The sequence below is a fragment of the Brienomyrus brachyistius genome, chromosome 8 (genome assembly GCF_023856365.1).
Source record: "Brienomyrus brachyistius isolate T26 chromosome 8, BBRACH_0.4, whole genome shotgun sequence".
Lineage (NCBI taxonomy): Eukaryota > Metazoa > Chordata > Actinopteri > Osteoglossiformes > Mormyridae > Brienomyrus > Brienomyrus brachyistius.
Genome location: NC_064540.1, coordinates 28,265,281 through 28,284,116, shown reverse-complemented (window position 1 = coordinate 28,284,116; position 18,836 = coordinate 28,265,281). Strand labels below are relative to the sequence as shown.

The window sequence follows — 18,836 nt, the reverse complement described above, 5'->3', positions numbered from 1 at the left end:
TCCTCTGATCACCTGCAGTAAAGCCCGATGATCAAAGACTTTTCGATTGAATTTTATTATTTCACAGCTGCTTTACTCCTCAAACAGCTCCATTAATTGCATAAAATAATTCCTGCATAAGACTTTTTGTGCATGACTTTGTTCCAGAAGACATTTTTTTATATTTCACCTAAGTTTTAAAATGCACAGTGTTTACTGTTATTACAGAATTGCGCTTAATTAAATTATAAGTAATGTTCCACTGATTTGATCAAATTTTTTTTTCTCCTGTTTTTCAGCACATTGTTTCATTGCATCATGCTGCAAACATCAGAATTGTTGCATGTGGGATAAAAAGTTTAAGAAATCCTGCAAACAAGATAAAAAAAATGCAGATTATGTAAAATAGCAAGTAAAGAGACAACTGCAGTTTTACTTCCAAAAGTACAAAAAAGAGGACGTCTGAATGATCCGTAAAACAAACTGATGATGATGGTTACTTACATTTTCTCAGATTCCACCAGATCTTTGGCAATGTAGAAAGCTCTAGATCGGCCATCAGTCTGTATCAGATAAATAAAAACAAGAAAAACATAATAAGTGAGAATAAATCTTGTGTGTCCGAGGTATTGGTGCTGCTTTCTTGGTTCCCTGATGATTAAGGAAATAAATTCCTGCTTGTCAAAACAAGAATGATTTCTTCTTGTTAAATAAGGGAGCCAGAAACTGGAAACAGTAGAAATAAAAAAATAATTCTGGCTCCAGGGCTTCAGTTTTTAATATGCATTCAAATTCAACTATAATTTACAGAATCAATGCCTGCTTCTTTGGCTGAGAACAATACATCCATACATTCAAAGATTTAATACCTGGTCCATAAAATTTCTCATCATATTTTGTAACTGTATTTGAAATCCTATCTTGTAGTGCTGACATCTTTTAGCATTATTGTATCTGCTATTTTTTCATATACATCATGGCAAAAATACATCAAAGATGTATACACAATCCACTCCTTCATACTGAAGGTGATTTATGTTCTTTCTCAAAAGTTTTCTTCAAAATGGGATTAAAAATGCCTGCCAGTTAGTTAATAAGGCAGCTGCCTTTTTAACTTTTAACCAGTGGATGAATTTTGTAATCTGACTGAAATAGTCACATTCCATTATGCACTGCAGTTTAAGGGACTTTTAGGATCAGAAACGATAGCAAACATTACCTGGCACATTAAGTTGAGGCAAGCCCAAAAATGTCAGTGTTACAAGTTAAGAGAGGTTTAAAAGATGCTAATCATCTTCTACCACTACTACTTAGCAGCCTCTTAAGAACTTCCACAGGTGTGTGAAATCCTGACTTTGAAGGATCTTAGAAGGCTGCAGATCTGGAGATGATCTCCTGTTAACTTGATCGCTTTTCAGTTGCAGCATTATGAAGGCTGTCTGCCATGGAATCAGATTTATTATCAAGCAAAACTTCTAACTAAAAAAAGAAATGTCATCTCAAAAGTAAAATTTATAACTTGCAGACAAAATTACAATTTGCAAATGTCATCTCAAAAGTAAAATTTATAACTTGCAGACAAATTTATAACTTGCAAATGTCATCTCAAAAGTAAAATTTATAACTTGCAAACAAATTATTGGTCTTTTGATAATGTGCTCCTTTGCTTGCGCTGCCTGACTGTGGTGATGCTGCCAGCTTCCTCACTTGCGCTGCCTGACTTGTTGTTGATAGTTCTGACACACACTAGAGGTCTGCACGGGACTGATTTTTCATTCTGCTCCCGCCCGCATCTATTATGGTTTGTCCTGCTTCTAACCTGCCGAATCCCACAAGCAAGGCTGGTGGAGTATCGGGTGGGCCAAAAATACCGGACACATTTTAAGTGCTATAATATCTTGGGTTATAAAAATTAAATAAGGTACCCAATTTATTTGTTGATTAACTGACATACAGGAATTTATGAAACATAGGCTATATTATGTGGGCATGACTCCGGCTGCGAATTAAAGAAGTCTTTTATATAAGGGTAGATTTGGCTAACCAGTTTTCCACAAAAAAATACAAAAACAACAATGCTTCTAACTACTTTGCAGACCTGAATTAAAAAATATCCAAACAATAGAAACATTTCACAGTCAAAATGAGAGAAATATAGAGAAACATTGAAATTTGTGGCGCGGCTCTGCGTTTATTCCAACCTCAGTCAATACGCTCATTGCGCTTCTGCCGGCGTCCCAGAGATTCCCTTACAATAGCGTGAAGTAGTTGCATGAGTAGTTTATAGAAAATAAAACTAGTAAAGAAAAACTACAACAACAATTTGTTTCCAATATGCCATTTTTATTGTCTCTCAAAACTTGTTTAGAACATGACATATGTAAGGAATAATTGACGACGGGTCGTTGAATTATTAAAAAATGTAAAAAAAAAAAATAATAATTCAATGGTCCGGAGTCAATTATTCCGCTTATACTACGGTTGCCACACCTCAAGACATCGATCAGATGATATATTTCAAGGGATTCGTCCGGTTTTTCTACTTAAATCGCTATTGTGAGTAGGATTATTTCTTCCGCATCTCATCCAAAGACTCTTTTGCTAGTTCCAAAACGTAATTTTAAAGCTGGCAATGGAGGCTTCAGCCGTTGATAGCAGACTAATGCAGTTAATAATGAAGTTATTAGAAAGAGAGCGAGAGAGACAGAGACACAGAGAAAGAGAAACAGAGAGAGAGAGATCTTGTATGAATTAGGCTACCTTTGTGTGTCCCTCAGCAGTGTTCTGAAGCACCGTCTCTAAACTGTAAGTCTGCTTTAAGATGCATCTCTGCGTCTCTGCTCCAGAAAGCGCCCACAGGTACTGAAAGCACGCTGAGATGGTGCGCTGAATGCTGGAACACACAGCACATGACGTGCCAGTTTGCTCAAAGTAGGAAATTTGTTGCAATGCTTCTTCCACCAGCGGAGGACATCTTTCACCTGTGTAATTCAATTCCGTTGAGCTTGACCTTTAAATAATCCTGTATCTCGGAGTCTAAAGGTATCTCCAAGCTGCTTGTACGAGTGCCCGCGTCTTCCCATTCTTTAAATTTGTGAAAAGTCACCTTTTCAGTTGGAGGCGACTCTGAACCCCCCTCTGCATCACGGATATTAAGTGCCAGGTCATCAATCAGCTCCTTCACAGTGTCCATCGTTGTCATTTAATATCTTGAGTTGGCAGAGATTTGGAGTCAGAAATGTCGCTATTTTGTACAACATATTAATCTCATTTAGGACCAGGCTATTTGGCGATAACCGGTCGTCCAGGTGTTTTGCACAGGCAGTTGCAATCAAAGTAAGGAGGGGGTCAGCCTTGGTTACTTCGCAATGATCTCTTAGCTTGACCGACTGCAGCAGACCAAGGGCTGCACTCAACGATGTGCTGTCTGACTCTAGATCATGAGTAGCATCTCTGAATGGTTTAAAAAATGCTACTAAGGAGGTAAGAGTGTTTTTGTGGATGCGATGTGGTTTTATCGTACTGATTATTCTCCAGCAGAATCATTGTAATGACATCGTACTGTTTCGAGACAGAATCCAACACATCAACAGTTGAATTACACCTGGTCTCCACGGATTGTTTAAGAGATGAACCCAGCTTTGCTTGCAGGCCAGAGTTTTGAAATAGCTAACCAGTTTTTTCACATCGGTCAGAAGCTGGGCGGCTTCAGGCACCTGATCTACCACAACAGGCAAGAGAGCGTGTGAAAGAACGGAGTTGAGTGAATGGACACTACAGTTAAGTCTGTTGAATCCACGTAAGGCAGCTACCATGTTCGCTCCTTTGTCAGTGACAAACACTATATTCTTCCCCATAAGCGAACAGTCAATTCCAAGGACTCTCAGGTTTCGATCGAATGTTTTCACAATTTTTTGAGGTGTCTATTTTAAATGGAGCAGCAAATTTTACTTTTGAGATGACATTTCTTTTGCTTCAGTGAGAAGTTTTACTTGATAATACTGGCACAAATCTGATTCCATAGTCTGTGTGCCATAAATAAAACAATATCAAATATCTAATGAAACCATGCATTTCATATTGGATTTATTGATCTATTCTATTTATTTAATTTTCTTCATTATAAGGGATGACCTCTGTTGACCCGGGTATTATATAGCTGTGCGTCACTCACGTGTCTGTCGTAGCTGTGATCTGCACAGCCATCGTCGTCCTCCGATGTCCGGCCCTGATCTTCCTCAACCATTGTTTCTCGCACCGTCCTACCCGACAGGGGGCACACCCTGTAAGGTTCTGTGTATGCACTGCACCAACCAAAAAGAGGGACACCATCAGCCGATTGAGCGCTGAACAGGCTAAACACACCAGCAATACTCATAAGGAAGGAACACACACACGAAGACAAAACAACACTCATTGGTAGGGGTGTAATGATATACTCAGCCCACGAGAACGAGACGAGAGAACATTTTTACAATATTTTAAGGTAAACTTCAAAGAGGAAATATATTACTGGAAAGCAGCCTTTTATTTGATTAATTTGAAAGACAAAAAATGCTAAATAATGCAGATGTATGGTTAAATGTTTTAAATAATCACCATCATCATATGCAGTAAAGAACAGAACAAATATCTAGCACCATAAAATATTTCACCACAAACTCAAATGACAGGCTTCTCTCGTATTTGACTACTCAACTGAACATAAAATAGAATCTAAATAAAACAATATAAATAACAAACATAAAACTTGTTTTTAATGTTTTCTTCACTGGTACAGTGGATTTAAGTAAAGAGCTATGATGGTGCTGCAAATGGCTTTGCATAGTAGTAGCGTTAGCCGCTGTGTTCGGCATTAATTTCCTACAGTGCTTACAGATAGTTCGGGTTTTGTCTGTCACCCTTTTGCCGTTTATATTTTCCGCCGTGTCCCCAAAATGCTGCCACACAAAAGATTTTAAAGTGTCTGGGGCATCTGCTATGGTAATTTCATCAGACGCTGATATGCTTACATCAGCTGATTTGCAGCACCTTCGCGAGACCACTTTTCACTCCGACGAGAAATCTTGTCATGTTGTAATATCGCGAGATCTCATAACACGAGATCTAGTTACACCCCTACTCATTGGCCTGAACCTTCCTCATGGTCCAGTCAAAGCATTTGTTTGTTATCTGGCATGAAATCACAGCTTCATTCGATAGATGAGCTGATCCTGAAGAAAAAAGCAGCCTGCTGTTTATCACACTCCTATCTATCCGAATCCAGCTGTGTCGCCTAGAGAGACCTGTGCAGAGGTGGCACCTTACTGGAGAACAACAATGTTAAAAGATAGGATCTCTCCTGGACGGTGGGCTAGCTCACATCTGAGCATGAGTACTGATGAAGGCTGCAGTGGGGTGCCTGTGACCCTGATGACATCAGCACATTCTGCAGCTGAAGAGATGGGGAGGATTTCCCTATATACCCTACACAGGGGATATGAACAGCTACTGTGTGCCAGGGGTCAGGGGGTATGCAGCCAGGCACCCAGCTGGCAGGAGGGCCCTCATCCTTCACAAGACCCATTCCCATGTTATCCTCCCGTGCTCAACAGTGCCCTCGGGGGAACACTGGCCCAGTTTTTGTGTCCAGCGGGAAAATTCAATAGGATGTGGCTCAGTGATTCGTTTAGCGCATTTAGTCTTTCGTGTCCCCAGTGACCGCCCTTCATTGGGCCCTCTCTCTGCCCTCTGATGTGCAACCTGTTCCTGGAGAGAGGTACAGCGAGTGCCGAGTGACCCCGAGGGTGGCTCTTGGAGACCCTGCACCCTTTCCAACCCTGGCTAATCCTGAGTGAGCTTAAGCCCAGCTCTTCTTGTCAATGAGTTTCTCAGGTAGAATCAGTGAATGATTTTGGAAAGATGTCGCCCTCTTTCCAACCCAACCATGAAACAACTACAGCTTCTCTGTTTGCAATATACTGTCAATGTGACATTCGACTGCCTTCGTTTAGGCTCTTACGGAGAAAAAGTCAGCTGAGCATGAGAAGGAGAAGTGTAGGAGCATATAAAAAGGCACATAACAGAGAAGAGCTAGCAAAACTTTCTATGTCTAGTGGTATGAAAGTAAATTTTACTTTTCCCCATTGAAACAGCTGGCTCACCCACAGCGGCAGATCAGGTTAAGACTCTATGTACAGACACTCTGGACAACAGTCCATGTTATGGTGGGTAAATGTTTTTCACTTTCAGTACATTATTCAATAAATTACATGAGATATTCAACACTTTATTATAAAATAGGCTTTTTATTTATGAATGTAGGCTAATGCAAGTGTTCTAAGCATGTTTAGGGTAGGCTAGGTTAGGCTATGATGTTTGTTATGTTAGGTGTGCTGTATTAAAATGCATTTTTGCCTTACAATATTTTCACCTTACGATAGGTTTATCGGAATATAATCCCATCGCAACCTGGGGAGAGGCTGTACATAGCTACTCCGCTACCTATTTAATGAATACAATGGGCCTTATAAAATACAAATATAATATGAAGATCATAAGGTGAAGTGGTACCTCATACACACATGTGTGTGTCATAGCGTATTGATGACAGACCATGTTTAAGGTGTTAATGTTAAGGTTTGGTGTTAATTTGTGGATGAAAGAAAACTGAATACAACTTCTGTTGTACAATTAAAGCTAAGTACCTACTTTAAAGCTTATGTAGATAATGTGACTTTATAACAGCAGTATAAAATCATACATTAAACTGGCATATATACCAGTGTTTCTTACGCCTGTCTTCAGAGACCCCAGAGAGTCCACATTTCTGTTCCCTTCCAGTTCCCTGTGTAGCCGTACCAGGTATTTTGTGTTCTTGATTGGTTGTGGAGTTGAAGGGGGCTTTCTAGTGGGTTCCCGAGGACTCGCTTGAGAAACTCTGATATAGATAGTAATATGTTGGTCATAAAATTTGACTAATGGTGTATATTGATCAGTCCTGGAAGACCTAAATGGCCCCCTTCTTGTCCCCATCCAACTTCAGACTGTCGCCATATCCCTGTATTAGCAAGCATAACTTATGGGAAAAAAGTTAAGAAGCTTAATCGTTACCACTAATGTAATGTAATTATGACACCCACTACTTCTGCAGCCGTAAAACTTTATTACACCCTTTAGCTAAATTTACTTACCAAATTACGAAGGACATTACATAAACATTTTAACAATACTGTTCACTCCCATTTAGCAAGCTTTGCAGAGGTTTATAATTTGCAATTCAATAAAATTAGGTGTTGAGCATTAAAGTGTTTATGGTCAGTATGTGTGTGCGTTAGTTAAAGCGTACTTTCCAGGTTCTTACACAGTGATACCACCAGGGGCGCTGTGGCTGAGTAGGGTGGCAGTGTGTGGCTCAGCGTGTTTGAGTCCCAGCGTCGGCAGAATGGTGTTACTGTTGAGCCCCTGAGCAAGGCCCTTAACCCCCAATTGCACCAGGGGCTGTTTGCCCCGGCTTTCTCAAAAATGTATGCCACTTTGGATGAAAGCAGCATCTACTAAATAAAAAAAAGTAAAATATTACAGAGACATTTTCACTAAAAGCTTTTAGAGGCACCAGTATTTTGTGTGATATGAGTAAATAAATCCTTGCTGGTTACTGAAAACCCAGTAAAAGTGACATGATTTATGCTTATCTCCAGCTTATCTGCTAGACTGCTGACTCTGTTAAGCACCATTCAGATCACTGGGGTGGCACCTGCGGGTCATTTTTCCAGAGACCATGAACTTGCAGGTGGTCTCTGGTAGTGAGTCTCCAATAGCCATGAGCGTAAATTGCGGGGGAGTGGGGGGGTTGTAGCACCCCCAATAAATCAAAACCAGCTAATGCAACCCTCCCCAATAATCATGTTTCTCCTGTAATGGGTGGAGACCTCAACCCTCCCAGTGTTCCAGCCAAAGTTACGCCCTTGCCAACAGCTGTAGATCAGGGACACTGTAACTCTTCCGCTGGCATGGGACTACAGCTCAGTGACCCAGTATGCATCTATTCACCCCCTTCACATGGGGAACTTTTGTGTTTCCACGTGCGTCTAACCTGCGTGTTTGCCATGACGATAAGCAAAACCATACGTCAATAGCATGAGCCACATTGCCTATGAAGTCTTACCCTGGATCCAGTGATTTCACTATAAAGTTCTGAAGAGTCTGTTTCAGGCAGTGTTTCTCTTGTAGTGAAAACAACATGGACCCTGAGTCAAGACAAAAACAACTCCTTTTGTTCTTGAGGTGACTTTTCATGGCAGGCACTTCTTCTGTATGTATATAAGTGGGACAAGGTGTGGCTTGTTTTTCTAAACGCAGGGGAGTCTGGGAACTTCGTACTCCACGCCCTGCCCCAGTGGTTACAGGCCCCTTGTCCAGCATTTCCTGTAAACAGTGAAGCGGAAGCTGCAAGGCAGGACACTTCCTCCCAGGAGATGACCTGGAAATGACCTCTGTGCAGCTGATGTTCAGAATGGCCTATGCCCAGGAGAATCCTGGTGCACATCACTTCGCCTACTACTGCCCCCTAGAGGAAGATTAAGAACCATATTTATATATAAGACACCAGGTTGACCTCTAAATAAACCACTTTTAAGACTGCCAGTCAAATCAGACATCATGTTTCCCTAGCTTAACCTCTAGCCATTAATCTGTATTTATGCAGTTAACACTTATATTGCTCAATATACCTGAAAATGACCACTGCAATGACAATGGAATATTGCGATTATCAAAATCAATCTATCCATTTTATCTTTATGTATCTCTTATGGATGCCAATTCATGTAAAATGTCCACCTTTGAATTTAGGAGGAAAATTGAAACACCTGAAGGGACATACATGCACAGAGCCAGCAGGAATCAAACCCAGAGCCCTGGAGGTGACAGGCCATAGCATTGCCCTAATGATCAAAATAACCACATACATTTAGCGCACCAGGAATTAGCTAGCTCAGATCATGAGATACAACATTTTTAATTCTATTGGCTAGTTAAAAGCAAATGCCAACAGATGGTAGCTGCAATGTTCTTTACTAAAACCAAGCCAGCAACAGGAGTGACCATCAACATCCTCAAATGGGGGTGGATACCATTCTCTTCAGCTTCTCAAACCCAGAAGCCACGGTCCATCATAACATCTCCTCACAAAGCCACCAGAGATTGTGTCCCCTGAAAACAAGATGTGGTCTCAACCTTCATGTTCAAAGTTATGGCACCTAATCATTCATATGCTGCCAAATGCATTTTGAAAAACACATAAAGTGCAAATTTCCCGTCCCCACAACGGAGTTAAAAATGCATGAAATCACAGGTGATGCTTATCGTATTAAAAAAGAGCTATATTACAAAATAAATACCTGAAAGACAATTTCCTGTCAACAAAACCCTTTTCAGTAATGAGCCACACAAGAAACGTCTAGATGATACTCTCAGACCTTCCGGCAGTTCTGGGAAAAATAAAGAGGCACATTCGTTTTGTCACCCACCGTGCTACAATCGTATGTATTTCAGCACTGACTGTTATTACCCATGGTAAGCACCCAGGACTCTCACTGCTCAAGACACTAGGAGGCACATTCAATCAGTTTTTATTACTGCAGCACCAGTCTGAAGCACAAAACCACAGTAGGTAGACCTGCGAGGACGTCACACCAAGCCACGCCAACGAAAGTGTGTACAGTACAGGAATGGACGGGGCTCGACTGCAGGTCAAGAGCAGTCAGGAGGAAGAGAAAGGGCCATTTTACATAATGGTAGGGGGTGGAAGGGCACAGATTACTGAGAGTTATGGAAAAAGGGTGATAGGGAAAGAATACAGCTAGCAGCGGGATACTTTGAACAGTAGAACAGTAAGTGGGTATGTGGGAAGGTAGGTATCTATACTTCTATTACTTCAGGTAGGACAAAATGGTGGCAGTACAGCAGTGGAGCGTTTGGGGAGAGCAGGCTGGAATAGTATAGCAGTAGCTTAGATTCTGGGAACAACTGGAATATTAGCGTAGTTGGAATTGTAGAGAACAATTCAGTGGCACAGGTTTATACTTATGCGCTTTATGTAGAGTATATTACTGCATTGTTGGCTGGTCACTGTGCTACTGTCTCACATTTAGAGACTATGGGGGCAGAGAAAGCTCTGTGATACATTCTCAAAAGTTTTTCAACCTTGGTTCACTATGAGATTAGTATTTGACACTAGTTTTTTTCAGCAATTCCTTCCTGGTTGAGTGATAACAAAAGACTGCTAAGTGTCACCCTTACTGCATTTGGAAATAATGCTTTTCATGAACAGGAACCTCCTTGGTGTCACTAGAAATGGCATGCCGTGGGGAAGAAAAATGTCTGAGACCGTAAGTTTGGGGGATAGGCCTGGCTGGACGTGTACGATAGCATAGCAAAAAATAAACATTTCTGAGCATCTACATTTGGCATAACATAGTTAGACAAGCACTCCATGTAGGTGCTTCTGACCTGCCTGGCCAACCAGATGCCACACTGACTGCTCCTTCGGTCTGGGGAAGTCACCCATCACTATTTAGAATAGCTTGGTTATTACCATGTTATCTGACAGATATGGTCAAAAATCAGTCTAGAAGAACTCTATGGAAGTACTTTAACACTCAGCTTATGTTAACATAGCTTATGTTTCAAGGTAATATCATCAACATCATTCTCTATAAATTATAGGTCACTATGAACAGAACCCTAACCCTAGTCTCACAAAGGCCACTATGAACAGAACCCTAAAACTAATCTCATATAAGTCACTATGAAAGGAGCCCTAACACTAATCTCACAACAGTACTTAACCCTAAGCCTATGCCATTGGCAAAGAAGTGTTTCTGGCTTCAATGAGATGCTGAAACCCAAACCATTACAGGTCATAAACACACAGTGAACCTTGTAAAAATACATAACAAACCCACAAACTACAATTCCAAAACTACCACCAAAATTACATCTGCATCACATTCGGAAAGACCCCCCTAAACCAATAGGCTATGTATTTGATTTATTTCTTATATAAAACAAAGTGATGTTTTTATGTAATAAATAGACATACTTCATACACCCTCGTCCCAAAACAATTTATCGAATACAGGGTCACAATGAGCCTGTAGCCTATTTCTAATCAGGAAACACCCAGGATTCCAGTCCATCTCACGGGATACACTCACTAAGGGAAATTGATGGCAAACAGCCCAAAAGCACCTTTTTGGACCATGGGAGGAAACCAATATAGCCAGAAGAATCCTTTGTAATACAACTAGAACATCCACTGAGCCACTGTATCATCCTCCACTATGTGGCCACAGTTATCTCTTGAGTTTTACCATTAACATTTTACATATTTCACTTATTGCAAAATAGAATAATTCATTATTTAAAAAACAATTATCTTGCATTGAGTTGAAAGAACCTTCAAATGCACTTTGAAGACCCCTGTGTCACTCTGATATATCACTAAAAGTGCAAGGACTGGAACCTCTCAAGGACCTTGTAAGGTTAACATGTTAGGAAACAGACACATTCCACTTTACCTTTCAGAGTCTTGCTCTGGTGTTTGAGGTTTACTGTCAAATCCGGCAAAGCTACTCATGTCCACATATCCGTCATTCTCATTGGATGTGGAGTGTCCCCGATTGGGGTCATCAAAGAACTCTGTGAAGGTCCCCACTCGGACAGGTCTCCTAGGTGGGACTGGGACATTCTCATAGTCGGAATTCATGGCAGGTATGTTCTCATAGTCAGAAGTATCTGCACTAGGGAAGGAGATGGACCTCAGCTTGGTCAAAGGAAGAGGCATGAATGGTGGCCCAGAGCGATCCTCAAATGACTCCACACGAGACACACGCCGGTTGTTGGTTTTGTTTGTATTTTTCCTGCATGGCCCATCGTTGTAAAATAGGAAGGTAGTCAGGGAGTCGGAGGAGCGTTGAAGTTTCCCTGACTTGCAAAGAAGTTGTGGGGAGCTACCTGCACTCTTTTTCTCCATGGCCCGGAATCGGAATGGCCCATGATGGCTAGACTCTGAGGATGACCGAGAGGAAGGGAAATTTGTGTCTTTACTCTCTGTCTTTCTTTTAAACTTGAGGGCCAGAAAGCGCTTAAAGGAGGTCTTCTTCTTGTTTTGTTTTTCTGGGGAGTCATTCTCAATCAATAGAGAAGGGGAACTTTTGGTGATGGGCTTCTTGGTGATGTAGGCTAACTCGAAAGGAGGTGGGATGTCAACCACGGAAGTTGGTGTGGACATCCCACTAGAGGCCTGGTGACTTTTCTGAGAAAAGCTTCCAGATGAAGTGATGACACAGGGCAGAGAGAGATTGTCATCTATCCTCTTCATCCTTCCTTTTTCCCCTGGAGAACATTCATGCTCCCTGTACGCATTCATCGGCATATCCCGTCCCTCCATGGAAAACGACCGGGGGTAGATATTAAAGCCCCTATGTTTGGACGAAGGAACAACATGGTTGAAGTCCACATCCTCACTAATTCTCAGAATACTGTGGCTCTCATCTACAGACACTGTGTAGTAGTCATGGGTCAGATATTCAGTCCCGGGCTCCTCAGGAACAGTCTCAGGAACGTAGCCAGGCACTTTTCCAGAAAGGGAGCATGACCGTGTTACAATGCTCTTTCTTTCCAGGGACAGGAAGTTTTCCCCCTCTGAGTCCAGTCCGGCTTCCTCATAGACATGTTCATCACTGATGTTGTCCCTCTGTGTATCCAAATCCTCAAAATAAGGTACAATGTGGCCTTCTTCATCAGTGTCATCCTCAAGGGCATCCGAGGTATCGGCGAGCACCAGTCGATTAGTGTGCTCCGTTCCACTGAGGTCCATATCTGCTGGCACGGTGATAGCGCACAGTCTGAATCGTGGCTGGCAGTTTCTCGGATTCAGAAGTGGGAGACAAGGCCTTCCTGTCTCTTTAGATTCTTTTGATGATTTCTTTTGTTCTGTTTCCACTCTCTCTTCATCATCACCGATTTCAACATAGTCTTCTGAGGATGGGCATTCAAGTTGATCTAAATTCCCAGCTTCATCAATATCTGCATAGTCATCTTCCTTCGCCTGACCTGATTCTTCATTAGAATTTACATTTGCAACACCTGGGTGTCCTGATTCAGGACTGACACACTGATTGGGGTTAGCTTGACTTTCATCCACATCATTCACTTCATTTGCTGAAACATAGTAAGGCTCCAAGTTACTGTTGCAAGCTGGGTCTAGACCTTCTGATGTGCTGCTGATGTTCCTGTTAATGTCTGTTGTATTAAGTACATCTTCCCCAGGGACTGACTCAATGACCGAGTAAGGCTGAAAGCCCTCCCAAGTATCCTGAAACACCTGGGACTTATCAGTGTTATCTGTGAGGGTCTCCGGTTGAGCTGAATCTGTGTCACATGGGGGACCAATCACATCGTAAGTGCATTCATCCAATGATAAAGGAACTCTGCAGAAATCTAACACCACAGAGAGTTCCCCACCTACAGTAAACCTGTGACAAGGTAGACATCCTTCGCTGCAGTCCTCTTGAGAAGGTGCACTTTGTAGATCTGACTCACCCTCACTGCACAGTTCATCTGTTGTCTCTTCTGGATCATTCTGGATCTTGTCACCATCTTTAAATGGGCTCTCATTTCCCTGCAAGTGTCCTATTTCATGCTCATGAGATGATTCACTGGCTGATTCATGTTTATCAAATGCCATGCTATGGTTTGGGAGTTCATCAGCCTGTGGAACCTCTTCTTCAGCATTGTTGCTCCAGGGTTCTAAGCTCTCCATGTCTTCGAGATCACTGATTTCAGCACTGTCCAGTGACTCAGGCATGGATTCCGCATCACAAACCTCAACCATGTCAGCAAAATCACTGCCCTCCATTTCTACGGAGTTTATCAAGTTCAGACCCTGTGCCTTCAACTCGCTCTCCTCCTCTACCTTCTCCTCTTTGACCTCATTCCCATAGAGTGTCTCTGTCAACTGTTCCTCTTCATCACAGGATTCCACAACATGCCTCCCAAGTTGTACTCTTGTTTCCTGGCAGGCATTCAGCTCGTGGTCCTCTTCTGAGTCCAGGTGTCCATTAGCATGCGGGCAGCCCTCCTCCTTCTCTGGCTGCGCTGAATTGTGCAGCAGGGAAGGCTTGGGTGCGATAGGAGGTCTGGCACCCTGAGGGACAATGCAAGGTCTGGACATCAGGGTAGAAGGCAACCTAATAGTCAAATGATTTAAAATTCTTGGCTTTGAAGAATGTGGTGACTTCAGATACTCTGAAAAAAGAAAAAACAAAAGAGAAAATGATATATTGGTTGCCTAAAAATAGAAACAAGGAAGTCTCTTTCTTCTGTCACTTCACCTGTTGTATTATACCCATATTTCAAACTGTATATCTTAAATATACAAGTATTATATATATATGTATCCACAGATGCTCCTCTACTTACGAATGAGTTACGTTCCAAACACTATATGCTTCTTGGACTCCCGTTTCCTGTCCGCAACATCATTTTTTGCTGAGGTTAACTGGAGTTGCTAAATTGCCCATAGGTGTGCATGTGTGAGTGAATGGTGTGTGTGTGTGCCCTGCGATGGGCTGGCCCCCCATCCAGGGTTGTTCCCTGCCTCGTGCCCATTGCTTCCGGGATAGGCTCCGGACCCCCCCCCCCCCCCCCGCGACCCAGTAGGATAAGCAGTTTGGAAAATGGATGGATGGATGGATATATATATATATATATATATATATATATATATATATATATATATATATATATACACACACACACACACACACAAATTATTTTTACAAAATAATTCGGTGTTTAGTAAATTTAGTATGAGGCAACAAAACATTACATCTTCCTGTACCCGCCCTACACATTTGAATTGCATTTCCTTGGCTCGGTTCTACTGCAAACCATACAACATGACTATTCTTCAGTGAAACACTTAACATTTGTCTGGAAATGTAAATCAAATGATTAATTGATAGCTTGATTAGAAGGTGAAAAAGGTGTAGATAGCTAAATGATATCATACAGAAAGCTGGAAATGGCATCTCCCACCGGTCAGAGCTGTGCTGAATGATATGTGATAATATGTGATGATATGTGAACAAAAGTCTTGTTACGTTAACACACATATATGATAGTTATTAATGACCTAAAGCAGAGCTTAGAAAAATGTTATAACATTATGCACATTTTCACCAAGAAATATTTGTTTTTAAAGTGTTTTAAACGGTCCCCCCATAATTAGAATACTCTATACAACCACAGAATTTTCCTGTCATACTGCACCTATATCTGTACGCATCCCCCTGAACTCAGCACACTTTCTTCTCTTTCTGCTAAGACGTTGTTTTCCACACCACTAATTAACTATTTCAGCAGACTCTGCATGACACTGTCAGGAAGTGCACAGGGGAAAGACGACAAACTCTGCACTGGCTGCTTGCTGATCCAATTGGAGTCCTGCATGTGTGACACCGCTGGACTTCCTCCTTATCGTTCTTCCTGTGATTCTCCGGTGAAGAACCCCACAAGAGCCTCTCTCTCTGCTGATTTAACCATGTCAGAGCCACTGTGTCCGTCTTTGTTTTCTTCAGATTATCACAGAACAATAAAAAGCAGAGACTACAGCAGGAATCTCCACACAGCCCTTTCCAACAACAGGATATGCACATCTACAAAAAAAAAATCTAGGGTGCCACACAGCACAGAACATAACTTTGCCTGCAGATAATTCACCATATAAACCAATGGCAGAGGTTTGCGTTCAACATTGGTTGGGACCAAATCAGCTCCGAACCTCTCGCCCCCCTTAACACACTCAGTACTCCCACAACATTGGAAGGGACGAGTACCTACCGTCCACACCCAAAGCTACGCCCTTGATATAAACATACCGTTTAGACCCTATACATAAAGAACAAACCGTTAAACTTAGTTGGGGCACAGTGTTTTTTCCTTTTTATTTTGCAAACTCCACGCCATCTAGTGGTCATTTATTGTACAAAATTTGCATATACACGAGGTCGTTTTAAATAGATTACTCAAATCCTAGAGAACAACAAAATTACTGGAAACGTGTTGTCCATGAGATATCGCCATTTCCAATCTGTATGTCTTACACAGTTTTGTAGAAAGTTGTACAGCTCACAACCTGCAATATACACAGGCGAACCACAGTTTTGAAATTTCCTTCAAAAAGTTAAAAAGCAAAAAGAGTACTAATATGATTGCTTCTAATAATAGTCAAATGTTTATTATTATTATTATTATTATTATTATTATTATAACTATATGGATATGAAAAGTATAGTGGCTGTTCACGTGAACATAATTGTGCTTAATCCTATATTATAAATTATATTGTTTTACTCTGTTGAACAACTACAGAAGACCACGCTTGTCGATTAACAAATATCTTTATATTTAATTTTATTTTAATACATTAATACATCTCCCGAAAACTACGGCACTTATAGAGTTGCACCTCAGTCGCGTTCCGGGCACGAATATCTTAAACAAACTGGTCATTCTCGGGTTAGAATTGCCACGACATACTACTAAATTGCAAACACACATACATGTATGGCAACAAAAACAATGATAGGCCAATTTTTTTTTTGTATAGTACATAAGCCTATAATTGTTTTTGTTGCCATATGCGTGTTTGGAATTCAAATATATATATTTATATATTTATATATAAATAAAATTATATATATATATATATATATATATATATATATATATATATAGAGAGAGAGAGAGAGAGAGAGAGAGAGAGAGAGAGAGTCGGAACTTTGAGAGACAATAAAATGTACTCCAAAGAAACTCTTCATTCGGTATATTCACTGTTAGAGTGAAAAATTAAGAAAATCTTGTTTTACAAACATAGCTCGTTAATTTTGTTTATTAGAGACAATTGATAAAAAGTCGCTTGTATTCTCTGTCACCGCGCTTTGCTGAAGTGTATACGGACCTTACCTGTGTTCATTTTGAGACATCATCTGCAAAGGCACCCAGAACCTCTCCTCGGCACTCGTTCTAAACAAAAAGCGTACGGCGCATCCGAAGATAGGCTGAATGGCTGACTTACTTCCAGATATGTCCACAAGCCAGGGCTAAAACGGCGTGGGCGGACGGGTGATGCTCCTGAGCGTGTCACATCGCTCCAGCTGCGCTCCTGCTTTCGCCGGCGACGCGCCCAGTCTGGCGGAGTGCGGCGGGGGAGCTCGCATTGGGGGTGCGAGGTGTTTCCTCCCCTCTGGGTGGGAAGCTCTTATGTTAAGGCAGGAACTGTGAAGAAAGCGCTCATGTTCCCTCCACAACCGTTAGCTCCTTCCACCGTAACTGCAGGACGCTGACGGGCTCAATCGATCGCACATGCTTGGACAGGAATTATCGATTAATTAGGGCAGTATTTTAATAGACTTATTATACAGAGGTATAATAACTAGCTGCATCCTTCTAATAAGAAATCTGTTGTAGTCTTGTATTAATCTTCATACAGCTAGTTTTAATATTGGATATTAAGAGACACATATGTTTTATAAAAATGTTTCCTGAGTTGCATTCTGTTGTTGGTGGTTTATCTTGATAGATATAATTTGATAACTATACATTCCCGGTAATAAAAGCAGTGGCAAAAACGCAGTATCTCGTGGATTATTAGCTTGGAATGGATCTATAGCACCAATCAGTGATTTAGATGATTTCCAAATAAAATTATAGACCACTATGTAGAAAATATTAACTGTGTGATGAGGACGGACCCCTTGATCTTTGCTATAGAGATTTCTGGGCCTAGGAAGGTCAGAGGTGAGAGGTGAACATCAGGCTATGCACAAATGTCATAAACAGATGAAATAACCTGCGAGCTAACTGTTATTTACTTTTTTGTGTTGGAAAATGCAAATCCATTTTCCCTCACCTCAGTCTTTCTCAGTGCACTAGTCACTGAACAGATGTAGCTTACAACCATTTCTAAAAACAGTTTCCCTAAGATACCAATGGCCTTTGCCACCGCTGGACTTCCTGGGGAGGCATTTGTGGCCTGATTGGAGGAAAGAACCCCCTTTTAAAGCAATAGGCATAACAGGAAACCATCCCCCCCATTTCCTCCAAAACACACAGGGCTTCCTTGGCAACAGGTGGACGGGACTGTGGCAGTTAACTCCTTAGAGTGTCATAACATATACAAAAAGATATTCTTTCAGAAGAATATGAAACTCTCTGATTAATTTGATCAGGATTATGATGTCCTGAAAAGTAAGATCAGTGATATCATGGATAAAAAAAGCCCATCAGCTTTACTTGGGCTGGAGACTATGCTGATATGTCCCATATTGGTGGGTGATTTTGTTTCACAGGGATCTTTTTGTCACTTTCGTCAGCCGTCCAAAAAAAATCAGAACTAAATAAGTGAACATTGTTTCAACAAGCAGTGAGAATTCACCAAAGGGCAGCATGAAACTGCAGTGAAGAACTATCTTCTGTAGATAAATCAAAGTTCAAAGGAGCCAACTGGTGAAAAACAAGTCTGGAAGAACGGGAGGCTGTCATAGGACACAGGCAATTCCTGTAAGGGGGGACAGAGTTCTCTCCCAACTACTCCTCACTCGGCAAAACATCCGTAGCCCAGAGGAAATCTCTCCTGATAAATTTATTTTTTCATCACACTGAAAGTTCAAAGGTTATGTCTCCTGCAGAGAGTCAGAGCAAGAATTAGCTTACAGGTAAGCGGGTCAAGCTAGTAAATTTGAAATATAAGCCACGTTTACAGAAAGCCTGAGGTTGTTTTGGAGCTGTTGTGATTTACACTTTGGGTG

The 18,836-nt window shown here is 41.3% G+C and overlaps 1 protein-coding gene across 3 annotated transcripts in view; it reads right to left on the bottom strand.

The window, feature by feature from the left end:
• The window catches only part of LOC125747333 (FYVE, RhoGEF and PH domain-containing protein 5-like), a 40,831-nt gene extending 23,586 nt beyond the window's left edge, over positions 1-17,245 (bottom strand). For 2 of the 3 annotated variants that reach the window (XM_049022446.1, XM_049022447.1), the window contains exons 1-4: positions 16,993-17,214; positions 11,541-14,271; positions 4,154-4,283; positions 484-542 (exon numbers count right to left, since the gene is read on the bottom strand). In XM_049022446.1, the coding sequence (XP_048878403.1) occupies positions 484-542; positions 4,154-4,283; positions 11,541-14,271; positions 16,993-17,002 (2,930 nt within the window). In that variant the 5' untranslated portion in view covers positions 17,003-17,214. Of the gene's footprint in view, positions 1-483; positions 543-4,153; positions 4,284-11,540; positions 14,272-16,992 lie in introns of all 3 variants that reach the window. The other variant, XM_049022449.1, reaches the window with a different exon arrangement.
• Between the last annotated feature and the right edge of the window lie 1,591 nt (positions 17,246-18,836).